This window comes from Myotis myotis, unplaced genomic scaffold (assembly GCF_014108235.1).
Source record: "Myotis myotis isolate mMyoMyo1 unplaced genomic scaffold, mMyoMyo1.p scaffold_m19_p_17, whole genome shotgun sequence".
Taxonomy (NCBI): domain Eukaryota; kingdom Metazoa; phylum Chordata; class Mammalia; order Chiroptera; family Vespertilionidae; genus Myotis; species Myotis myotis.
This window is the reverse complement of record NW_023416321.1, coordinates 17242009-17254393: the sequence shown is the minus strand read 5'-3', so window position 1 is coordinate 17254393 and position 12385 is coordinate 17242009. Positions and strand designations below refer to the sequence as shown.

At 51.1% G+C, this 12385-nt stretch overlaps 1 protein-coding gene across 7 annotated transcripts in view; it reads right to left on the bottom strand.

Annotated features, from left to right (window-relative positions):
• PRKCA (protein kinase C alpha) overlaps positions 1-12385 on the bottom strand; it is a 291799-nt gene that overhangs the window by 19212 nt on the left and 260202 nt on the right. For all 7 annotated transcript variants that reach the window (XM_036339873.1, XM_036339874.1, XM_036339879.1 and 4 more), the window contains one exon: positions 6513-6593. In XM_036339873.1, the coding sequence (XP_036195766.1) occupies positions 6513-6593 (81 nt within the window). The remainder of the gene's footprint in view (positions 1-6512; positions 6594-12385) is intronic.

Here is a 12385-nt window from a genome sequence, read left to right as displayed (position 1 = left end):
TGCAATTATGTATTAAAATGGAATTATGACCTAGTTAGGTTAGACGGCTGTGTGTTCAGAGGGTGGGGTGTGGGGTGGAGGACGCTAATGCCTTTGGATTCTGAACATGGGGTGAGGGGGACATCAGAACCCGGGCAAAGAGGACTTCCTTGGGTCCAGAATACACATCAGGGCCCCTCTGACCCAACACAGAGCTGCCCCCCATGTGGTGGCGGTGACAGGAGCTCAGCTTCCACCCAATACCTCCCATCTTTTTCGGGGGCGGAGGGGGGGGCGGGTTGCAGCTCCCTGTGGAGAGAGGGAGGCCCCGGCTTTAAAGCCAGGCAGACATAAACCAGAATTCCAGCTCTACCTCCTCCGAGCTGATTGTCCAGAGACAAGTGACTTGCCTCCTTAAGACACGGTTTTCCAATCTGCAAAATGGGTTCCCTGGTGAGTCTGTAAAGTGCCTGATATTGTGTCTTGTATCCAGTAAGAGCCCAGTGAAGGGTGCTTAGCGGCACTGGTATTGTGATTCAGGTAGACGAGCTGTCGTTGGGGGCTGCTGGGGTCCTTGGGAGGAAGGGGGAGCCCAGGATGCCTCCAGCATGTCTTCAGTCCTGAGGTCAGCAAATCACCTGCCCTTTGGACAACCCACAGCACGAGGGGGCTTAGGGGAACCTGCTTACCGTCCCCTTTAACTTAGCTGTGAGCTCAGCATGCAAAAGGCAGACCAGGTCAGCCCTCGTGCAGAGTCCTATGTTTCATCTTTATGTTCCTTCTCATTATAGGGAGGACTCCAGTCCCTCTGGCTGACAGGGTTAGGGCTCAGATAATGACAAAGTCTGGCTTAAATTTAAACGATACCATGGACCAAAACCAACATGCGGTCCCTTCTCATCAAACATCTTCCCCCGAGTAGAAGAGTAGCGGAACTAAGCAGAGCGCTCCCCTAACCACCACTCACAAACCACCCCGAGCCGTTCATCTGGCCCCCGCCTTCCTCCTCGGCCCCAAGCCCCGCCCTGAACAGGAGCTGGAAGCAAGGCCGGCCCACGGGAGCCACACCCACAGAGGGAAGATGCCGAGCCTATAAAGGACCCCACTTTCGGACCAGGTATGGGGTGACCGCTGCCACTCATGCTTTTTTGGTGTGTGTGTCTAAAAATAGAAATAAATAGGCCCGTTTTCCGGTTGTAAGTGGTTGTAAGTGCCCGGTGTTACGAACGTTACGAACTTGGGGGAAGCATGCAGGTGGGTGAGGGTGACTCAGAGCAGCGCAGGGGCAGCCTGCCCCAGGTGGGGTTCCATGGGCAGAAGTCACGTGGCTCTGGGATGCCCACCTCGCAAGCCCGTTGGAGGCAGCCACCCCACTGGGCAGTGCAGGCAGCAGATGGTGGTCTGGGCCAGCAGGGGGAGGTGCTACTTCTATCGACAGAGCAGGGCAGGGTGGGTGGGCGTGAGGGTGAGGCTGCACCTGCAAGAGGGACAGTGGAGGCCAGCCCCACAGTCCATCCCACAGTCTTCTCAGCCCGATATCACGCAGCCTACTTCTCCCGGCCACCTGTTACATGACACCCACGGAACACCGCATCTTCCCTAAAAAGCGACCCCTACATGTGGCCGAGCTTGGGCCTAGGACAGTGGTCGGCAAACTGCGGCTCATGAGCCACATGCAGCTCTTTGACCCCTTGAGTGTGGCTCTTCCACAAAATACCGACTTCTGTGCATGGGCCACGATGTTTCAATTGCACTGTACGTGCACGCCCGCACGTGGTATTTTGTGGAAGAGCCACCACACTCAAGGGGCCAAAGAGCCGCAGTTTGCCGAACACGGGCCTAGGAGATTTTCATAACTAAAACAAATGTGGTGTGGTTTCTGTGGGGGCTGTGGCTTGCACACCTACAGGGATCCCACTTTCTCGAATTCGCTGTGAGTGGATACCCTGCAATGTTCCAGTGCCCTGGAGGTGAGCAGGGCACAGGCTCTGCTCTGGATAACCAATCGACAACTCACACTGTGGCCCCTCAGGGCCGCTGGCCAGGACGAGCTACGTCACTGTGGGTCTCAGAGCCGAGGGAAGATGTGGGCCTCGTGAGGTAACTGTTAGAACGTCAAGGTGGCGACAGCAGAGCACCAGCCCAGCTATGCAGCTTGGGCCCATGCCACTGCATAGGTCCCGCCCATGACGCTGGCCAGAGGTGGCCGGCTGGTACCTGGCTGGACAGCGACAGATAGCAGGGATTCAACCAGCCTCCTGGGGGACGTCAGCACCAGCGCAGGAACGTGGCAGGGCTGAGCCACAGATGAGCCAGGCCACAGGCCCAAGAGAAACTTCCTTCGAAGAGAATACGTGCCCTTGAATAGGAATCGAACCCAAGACCCTTTGGTCCAGGGCCGATGCTCTGTAACCTCCCAGTGAGGGCCACATATGCTAATTTGCTCTCAGGCGTTGAAGGCAGGGCAATGCTGAAAAGTTATAATTATTCATTTTCCTTCTCAGACAGGCCAGCCACGGAGCCTGGGGACACCGGGGGGCAATGTGTGGCCCAGGGACTTAGGACATGACCGCTTGGGTATTGCTTCGTTCCCCTCTCCCCCGCATTCCCATGATTGTTTCTTAAATTTCTACAGATCTGGACTCGGTGTTTCCGGCTGAGCTAACATCCTGGCTTGGGGGTGCCTTCCTTGGCAATATGTAACTTGTGAATGTTAAACACACAAACGAGGGATGATGGATCCCTCTTTCCAAAATGATTCTGAAATCCCTCACCAGGAAGTGGTCACTGGTGACCAGGGTGGGGCGGGGGTGGGGGCGGGGGAGAACTCAAGGACAATCAGGCGGTGTCGTAGGATAAAGCACCGAGCACAGATTCGCCAGGGATGAAGGCATAGCATGGAGGGGCCTGGCAGAGGGCAGAGGGCAGAGGGCAGAGGGCAGAGGGCAGAGGGCAGAGCAGGCGGGCGGGGCCCTGGAGGAGGAACACCTGAGCGCCAGAGCCGCTGTGCTCATGAGCGCGCCAGGGAAACACCAGTTAGGCCTGCACGTAATCGTATCTGTCAGGCAATCAGAACCGCAGGCTCCGCTGCGTATGCTGAACGGCCCCCTGGCTGCTGACCGTAAATAAAGCAAATGAGAAGGAAACTGCAAGGAAAGATTTTTCTGCTCATCGTCAGCTCTCTTGATTACAGAGGACAAATTTAGGCCACAACCCCACCAGCAACTTTATAATTAGTCTTACTTTTCAGTAACAGTATTCCCTCGGCTGGGTCTCCGAGTTCCAGCAGCTTTGGGGGGGTGGGTGTGGGCAATACACGTGGAGCCTTTATTATCCTTTGGGCTGAGTCACAGCCCAGGAATATGTTGAAATTTGCATCGAGTCAGAGAGGAAAACTAGGAAGTGGGGGGGGGGCGCTCTGGAATGAAAACACCGTGTTTGTGGCAGGAGCGGTGAAGGTCTAGGTCAGGGGTGGGGAACATCCGGTCCTCGGGCCGTATAAGGTCTGCGAAATCATTTGGTCTGGTCCTGCCAAGGCATTAGGGTGAGTTAATTAATGTCTGACCAAATATAGCAGGCTGATTTTTAAATGGATCCTTTTGTATGGCCCCAGAATGATGTTATAAACATCCAAATGGCCCTCGGCAGATAAAAGGGTCCCACCCCTGGCCTTGAGGGATAGCGGCAGTGTCTGCCATTGCGCCTGAATGTGGGCTGCCTTGCGGCGCCATATTTAGAGTGTCACCATTTTCAATGGAGATTATGGAAACTTCCAGAGACCATCGAAGGCAGGCTGACTGAGAGACAGGATGGAAAACCATGACAATGGGTCAGAATGTCTATGGAGCCGCTGGGAGTGGGAGGACCCTGTGCTCTCTGGGGGATGAGGAGGACCAGTCTGCAGGTGAGGCGGGACCTCACAATGCACCCCAGAGGGGCCCGCCCTGCGGGAGCCAGCATTTCCCAGCTCTCCCTGCAGAGTGAAGACCCAGGAGGCCTGGAGGGGAAGGAAGACGGCCAATAAGGAGACAGCTCCGTTCACATCCTGTAACGTGCCCTGGACCAGAGCCCATTTCCACTCTACGGTTTCCTTTGCTGGCATATGCAGACGGGCCTCTTCATGAAAGCAGGCTTGTGTGCTGGGCGGAGGGTCAGAACGTTCGACTGGCATCCAGGAGGGGAACTCAGGCCCTTGTGCTTTCAGGAGCAGCCCGGCTCCCAGGGGCCGAGAATCAGCCCAATTTCACGGTCCAACTCCTAAAGGGGGAAGTTAACTTGAGGAGCAGGCGACGTGGGTTCTGCCAGCTGTTGTCTTCCTGACAGTTGTTCTGCATAACCTGCTTTTCTGTGTTTACAAACGGAAGTATTGGGCCTGAAACCAACATTGTACTGGGGATGAGAACCTAAATAATACACAGACGGCTTTTTAAAATGTCAATCAAATCTTACCATCCCTGAGAAATAATGACCACGTGAAGGCTGGTACCTTCTATCTTTTAATATCCAAAAGACTAGTATTAAGAGGTGTAAGATGCAATGAGAGAGACATAAAGGACCAATCACCAGTGGCCTCCCACCCCGAGTCTAAGCCAGTGGTCTGCAGTGGCCTCCCTGCACACATGGCCTGGGGCTCCCCTCCTCTCTGACCGCAGGCCTCCTCTCCTACTCCCTCTCCAGCTTCCCGACTCTGCTCCAACCACACTGGCGCTTCCCTTCCTTGGCTTAATAAACACGCAACGTAATCCCACCCCAGGGCCTTTGCATGTGCCATTCCAGTCCCTCTGCCTGGAGTGCTTTCCCCCAGAGATGCACACAGACATTCCTCATTTCCTTCTCATTTTAACTTTATTTGTACACAAGGCCCTCCTCGGCCACACTAGCTAAAATGTCAATCCTGCCCCAACACTTATGTTCTTGTCCTGCTTTGTTACTTTTCTTCTTAGCTTTTCAAATATTATATAGTCCTTTTTTTTTTTTAACATGTCTACTGTCTCGCTTTCTTTATACTGTAATCTTGATGAAGGTACAGGTCATGTCTGTCCATGGCTGTTACCACAGAAAGCGTGCATTCAATAAGTATGTGTTGAATGAATAAACGACCAAGTCCATGGATGTAACTTGTCAGAAAGGGTTGACTCCCTTCCCCACCCCCCTCGAAACAAAGATTTCTTCGGGAGTAGATCTTCTGCTCAACACAAGCATTTCTTTCCATTCTCCTACCTCGTGCTCTTGGCGACGGAGGGTCCAACTCCTTGTCACCAGTACTTGAGTGCTGGCAACTATAAAAGCCGCCTCCACACAACGGTTCTTAGGTATAATGGCAGAGACCTGGTAGCTGCTCCCCGAACCTCCTTCCCCTTGCCGGGCTCACAGGTACATGCCCCTCTCAGCCCTGCATCTCATCAGGGCTGTGTGGCCCTTGGGGTGCAGGCAGGAGTGACGAGTGCCACCTCCAGGCCTGGCCCCTAGACGTTCCTGCCTCCGTCCTCCTGCTCTCTCCTCATTGGCCGGTTGAATAATGAGGAGTCAGTGGAAGAATTCAAGGCCCTAAAAGGTGGAGCCAAGGGACGGAAGAAGCCTGGGTCCCTGAATCACCATGTGGATGCGAGTTCCCCTCCCCCACACCACGGAGGACTGCGCCCAGAATGTGAAAGAAGCCTGTGCCGTGTGCTAAGCCGCTGAGGCTTTGAGCGGCCTGTTAAAACGGCGAGTGTGACTTACTCCGATACAGACCTCGGGGCCATTATGTTAGAAGTGCCATGACAGCAGCAACGCACTCGGCTATCAGCTAGATGCACATTCCCCAGAGACCACATCTGCCTTTTCTTAGCTGGACGTCCAGCCTCATCGGACTTTTGCCGACGTGACAGTGAGCTGCCGACGGTGAGATGAGCGGAGGCAGGGAGGAGCCATGACACGTCTTCAGGGACAGTGGATACACACGGCGGCACCGGGTGATTTCTGCAGACAAGCCCGCAGGGACCTACCCCAGCGCTGAGCCACTGAAAACTAGCCCTGGCCGGTGTGGCTCAGTGGATAGAGCCTGCGGATTGAAGGGTCCCGGGTTTGATTCTGGTCATGGGCACATGCCCAGGTTGCAGGCTCAACCCCCAGTAGAGGGCATGCAGGAGGCAGACAATCAATGATTCTTTCTCATCATTGATGTTTCTATCTCTCTCTCCCTCTCCCTTCCTCTCTGAAATCAATACAAACATTAAAAAAAAAAAAGAAAACTCACAGAGGCCATGTTGTCGCCAACAGGCAGGGGGCTTTTGTGGGTAAGGTGACAGCCGTACCCTGCCTATTCTCCAGGAGGTAGCTTTCAATTCAGGTTTTGTGATCGGAAGAGAATTTCTGTACAGACTGAATACAATCCTCTCTCAAGGGGCGCTTCTCCACCTTTCACCCGGGCTGGGGAGCCAGACCAGGCCTGTCCTGCCACACCACCGGGTCCTGCTCTCTCGGCCCCCGTGGAGCAGAAGTGTTCACACTGGATGGTGATAAACAAGCATGAAAACACAGGGAAACGTTACCTGCCCAGCCAGCATTTCATATAACAGGACGCCATAGGCCCACCAGTCCACGGACTTCCCGTACGGCTGATAAGCGATTATCTGTGGGAAAACAAACACATCAATTATATTCAGTGGCAAATCAAAAAGCCTGCGTTCGGACAGGTAAATCAGGCACGTTGGCATTCACACTGTTTGCAAATGAGGAGGTGATGATATATCTTTGATTTCTACACCCAGGGAAGAGCGCCCCTCAAATTGGGCATGCCAAGAACTGTCACCCCACGATTCATTGTCTCAAACCTATTTGGAACCTGTCTTCCAAATCCCCCCCCCCCCCCCCCAAGACGCCACAGCACTGTCTGAGGTCGATTTAATTATCCTCATTGGAGGAAAATATCTGGGCACTGAGGTGGATTTAATATTTGGAAAAAGCAGAGGTCAAAGCATGAGTCTCATAAATAAGATAACCAAACGAAGTAACAGAACTTCATTAAAAGTAATAAAGAAGATGATGATGATAATCATCATCATCATAAAAAAAGAAAAAGAGGACTAAAGTAAAATTTCTCGTTTTCCTGTGTTGCTCACAGAGGTACCATGATAGCTGCTGAATGACTGAAGTTTCAAAATGCTTTAAAAAAGACATAAAATGTAATATTCAGACCTTGTCCGATCTTGGTTCTAACCAACCAACTGTAAAAAAGAAAGTGGGAACATTTAAATGTGGTCCTGATATCAGGTGATCTTAAGGGCTTATTGTTACTATTGTTAGGCAGGATGAATGGTATGGTGATTAGAGTGTCCTTTTCATTTAGCCGGCTTGTTAAAACACTGGCTTTACTGCCTCGCAGGCAGGCTGCGCACCTAACACAATCCCCAGGCCCAGGATCACGCCCCAGGATTCCAGGTGAAGACATACCAACAGGTACTCGGCAGGACCGTCCTGCCACTTTGCATACGAATTTGACTTAGAAATGTTCCAAGGCATTTTTAAACATATTTTTATTGACTTCAGAGAGGAAGGGAGAGGGAGAGAGATAGAAACATCGAAGATGAGAGAGAATCATTGATTGGCTGCCTTCTGCACACCCCCTACTAGGGATCAAGTATGCAACCCGGGCATGTGCCCTTGACCGGAATCGAACCTGGATCCTCCAGTCCGCAGGCCAACACTCTATCCACTGAACCAAACCAGGTAGGGCCCAAGGTATTTTTTAAAAATATATTTCTATTGATTTCAGAGAGGAATGGAGAGGAAGAGAGAGACAGAAACAGGGGCTCGGGCGGCAGACTTCCTGCAGCACGTGGGAGGCTGAACGTCAGCTGCCAGCACAGACCCAGCAGGGCCGCGGGCCTCAGTGCACTGCTGTCTGTCATCATGATCATTATGATTATACTAACATGAGCCCATGGCTTGGGGGTGTGTCGGGATGTTATAAATGGCTGCCTGTCTTATAAAACTGATGAGAAAGAGTCATTGATTGGCTGCCTCCTGCACGCCCCCTACTGGGGATCGAGCCCGAAACGCTGGCATGTGCTCTGACCAGGAATTGAACCGTGACCTCCTGGTTCACAGGTTGATGCTCAACCACTGAGTCACGCCTGCTGGGCCCACACATTTTTTTATTGGCCCACTCTCCCTGTCTGTCTGCCCATCCCTGTTGCTTTAAGGCAGTGCTGCCATTTCTCTCAATGGGATGCGAGGCACAGCCTGTGGCTCACTTCAGTGCAGGCGATGACAAGAGGGTCGGGGTTTGGATGGGGTGTCTCTGTGGCTTATTCCTCGACAAGAAAACGACACACAAAGGGGCCCACAAGGAGGCCGTCACTGCTTTTTAAAACGGCATTTGTTCTTTCCTGAAAACTTGGAAAACACACACACGAAGCACTAAAAAACCCAGCCAAAATGAGTCTCTAGTCATTACCTAGTGACCTGAAATGATATCCCTCCAGGGCCCAGACAGGAAACCCCTGGACCACCGCCTGTCCTGGCCAAGTAGAAGCACAGAAACTGTCTTTGGGAGAATGAAAGTGCGCCTGCTGAGCACTTACCACCCGCCCGATAGTCTCCACATGTTTTGTATAACCCGATGAGACAGCAATGACCGTTGTTCCCATTTTACAGGTGAGAAAACCGAGGGGTAAGCGTTTGGGAGACTTGCCTGAAGCCCATCAGTTAACAGGTGGTGCTCAGAATAGTGACAAATTTGTCTTAAAAATACGATTTGTACCTTTCAAAGATATATAATCACTCCTACTGGGATTAACAAAATATTCATCAAAGGGCTTTGAGGATTAAAGAGATTTGAAATCATTATTTCACTTTAGCATCTATATTTGAAAAGTACATGAATGAAATCTGTTCTTATAACTATATTAAAAGCAGTCCCTGCGATCTATTTTTAACAATCGGCGTTTTACTGGTGGTGGTGTTTTTTTTAAAAAAATCTTCACCTGAGGATATGTTTATTGGTTTTAGAGAGAAGAGAAGGAGGGAAGAAGGGAAGTAGAGAGGGAGAGAGGGAGAGAGAAATATTGATGTGAGAGAAATATCAATTGGTTGCCTCCCACAACCTTGGTATGTGCCCTGACTGGGAATCGAACCGCAATACTTTGGTGTACAGGGTGACACTCTAACCAACTACTGTGGGAGGAGCCGGCCCGGGCTCATCTGCCCCCATCGGGGCAGGTGTCTCTGGCACTTGTGGGCCAATGGAGGCTGCCAGCCAAGCCCGGTGTGGGGGTGGGGAGCTGCCTGGCATCCTGAAACCCCAGGCAGGGGCTGCCATCAGCACGTGGGAGGCTGAATGTCAGCTGCCAGCACAGACCCAGCAGGGCCGCGGGCCTTCAGTGCACTGCTATCTGTCATCATGATCATTACGGTTATACTAACATGAGCCCACGGCTTGGGGGGGTGTCGGATGTTATAAATGGCTGCCTGTCTGATAAAACTGAGCTATGCAGGAGCTTTCTGCCTGCCTGGGCACAGGACCAGGAATGCAAGGGGCCGGGGGCAGCCTCGAGTCTCTTGCCCGGCCCAAGGCCCACAGCGGTGGGAAGATGGTACTCTAAGGCCATCCACCCTTCCCCGCTCAGCCGGGCTACACACACTGGAAGGCCTCCCAGCCAGGATGGGGCTGGGAAAGCTTTCTGTTTTTTTAAAAAATATTTTTATTGATTTCAGAGAGGAAGGGAGAGGGAGAGAGAGATAGAAACATCAATGATGAGAGAGAATCATTGATTGGTTGCCTCCTGCACGCCCCACACTGGGGATTGAGCCCAAAACCTGGGCATATGTCCTGACTAGGAATCCAACCATGACCTCCTGGTTCATAGGTTGATGCTCAACCACTGAGCCACACTCGTTTGACTGCAGAAGCTTTTTTTTTCCTTCTTTTTTTTTAAAAATTAAATCTTTATTGTTCAGATTATTACAGTTATTCCTCTTTTTCCCCCCTATAGCTCCCCTCCACCCGGTTCCCACCCCATCCCTGTCCTCATGCATAGGTGTACAATTTTTGTCCAGTCTCTTCCTGTACCCCCATTCCTTTCCCCCCGAGAATTGTCAGTCCACTCCCTTTCTATGACCCTGATTCTATTATAATCACCAGTTTATTCTGTTCATTAGATTTTTTATTCACCTGATTTTTAGATTCACTTGTTGATATGTATTTGTTGTTCATAATTTTTATCTTTACCTTTTTCTTCTTCCTCTTCTTAAAGAATACCTTTCAGCATTTCATATAATACTGGTTTGGTTTGGTGGTGATGAACTCCTTTAGTTTTTTCATATCTGTGAAGCTCTTTATCTGACCTTCAATTCTGAATGATAGCTTTACTGGGTAAAGTAATATTGGTTGTAGGTTCTTGCTATTGAATATTTCTTTGAATATTTGAATCATTTTAAATATTTCTTGCCACTCCTTTCTGGCCTGCATAGTTTCTGTTGAGAAATCAGCTGGCAATCATATGGGTAACTCCCTTGTAGGTAACTAACTGTTTTTCTCTTGCTGCTTTTAAGATTCTCTCTTTGTCTTTTGTTCTTGGCATTTTAATTATGATGTGTCTTGGTGTGGTCCTCTTTGGATTCCTTTTGTTTGGGGTTCTCTGCGCTTCCTGGACTTGTAAGTCTATTTCTTTCACCAGGTAGGGGAAGTTTTCTGTCATTATTTCTTCAAATAGGTTTTCAATATCTTGCTCTCTCTCTTCTTCTGGCACCCCCATAATTCGGATGTTGGTACACTTGAAGTTGTCCCAGAGGCTCCTCACACTATCTTCAAGTTTTTGGATTCTTTTTTCTTTTTCCAGTTGGGTGTTTTTTGCTTCCTCGTATTTCAAATCTTTGACTTGATTCTTGCGATCCTCTAGTCTGCTGTTAGAACTCTGTATAATATTCTTTATTTTAGTCAGTGTATGCTTAATTTCTAGTTGGTCCTTTTTCATATCCTTGAGGGTCACTAGATTTCTTGAGGGTCTCACTAAATTTATCGGCGGTTTCTAGAAAATTCTTGAAAAACCTTATAACCGTGGTTTTGAACTCTATATCCAGTAGTTTGCTTTCCTCCATTTCTGTCATTTGTGACCTGTTTCTTTCTCTCTGCATTTTGGCTGCTTCCCTGTATTGATAGAGTGGCTTTCTGTGCTAGGTGTCCTATAGGGCCCAGTGGCTCAGCCTCCCCAATTACCTGAGGTGGACACTCTTGGTGCACCCCTTTGTGGGCTTTGTGCACAGTCTTGTTGTAGTTAAGCCTTGATTGTTGTTGGTATCACTGGGAAGAATTGACCTCCAGGCCAACTGGCTGTGAGAATCAGCTGTGTCTATGGTGGGAGAACTCCTGTGCTGGAGACACCCTTATGGGGCAAGACTTGCTTCAGTGGGGCTTTGGTGCTCACTGAGTCTGCCCCCTGAGTGTGTACCTTATGGATCTGAGGAGTTGTAATCTGGATGGTCCCACTCTGACCACTGGGTACACTGGCTCTTGGATCTCTAAGGAGGTGCTAATTTAGCCTCTGCCTGAGGCTACCCAGCAGGAGCTACTGGGAGATTTGCAGATTCCTCTTCTTTGTTTGGGGTTTGGAGGTGCCCAGATGAGGCCCAGCTGGGAGGCAGTTAAAGAGCTGCAAGCAGACAACTGAGTATATGAGCTGATGCACTCGGCACAATTCCTCGAAAAGACCTGGGGAGAGTTACACAATTTAAGGAGGAACCCAAGGAAAAGCCTGGCCTCGGCTCTTTAAATACTTCTGGGCGGGTGAGCGCTGCTTCATGTCTCTTGCGAAGTGGAGTCACTGGCTCGTGACCTCCATGGAGGAAACTTGCCTTTGACAGAAAGAAAGGCGCCCTTCGGTTTATCATCCTCTTTCTTCAATCAGTGCTTTCTTGGCTCGCGCCCGTGCAGGTGTGTGGGGCGTGTGGGGCTGTGATTCAGAGGCACGGATCCCAGGGTGGCCGGAGCCGCCTGGCCTTTCTCCACCTCATTTCCCTGCTCTTCTCCGTCTGCCAAGTAATTTACTGCCTGGCTGCCTGGCTGTGGGCACCGCCTGAGTCTCTTTCTCATTTAACTTTTACTCCTTTTATCCTCTGTCCCTCTCTACAACCCTTTCCCCCACGGCCAGGAAAGGCCTCAGGATGCAACCCTGGGGGCACCTTAGCTGTCTGGGGGACCCGGGCTGATGTCCCGCCAACCTTCGGGCACTCAGGGTCCCTGGCTGTCCTCTGCACTCCACCCCCTGCCATCTGCCTCAGCCCCTGGCAGCCTTGGGAACCACCCTTCCAACAGCAGCTTCTGAGCCTGCAGCTCTGCCCCTGGTCTCCTGTGCCACAGCCGCACCTTGGCATGCAGCATGTCGCACCCAGCAGTCCCAAAGGCATCTGCCTGCAGGGCGGGACC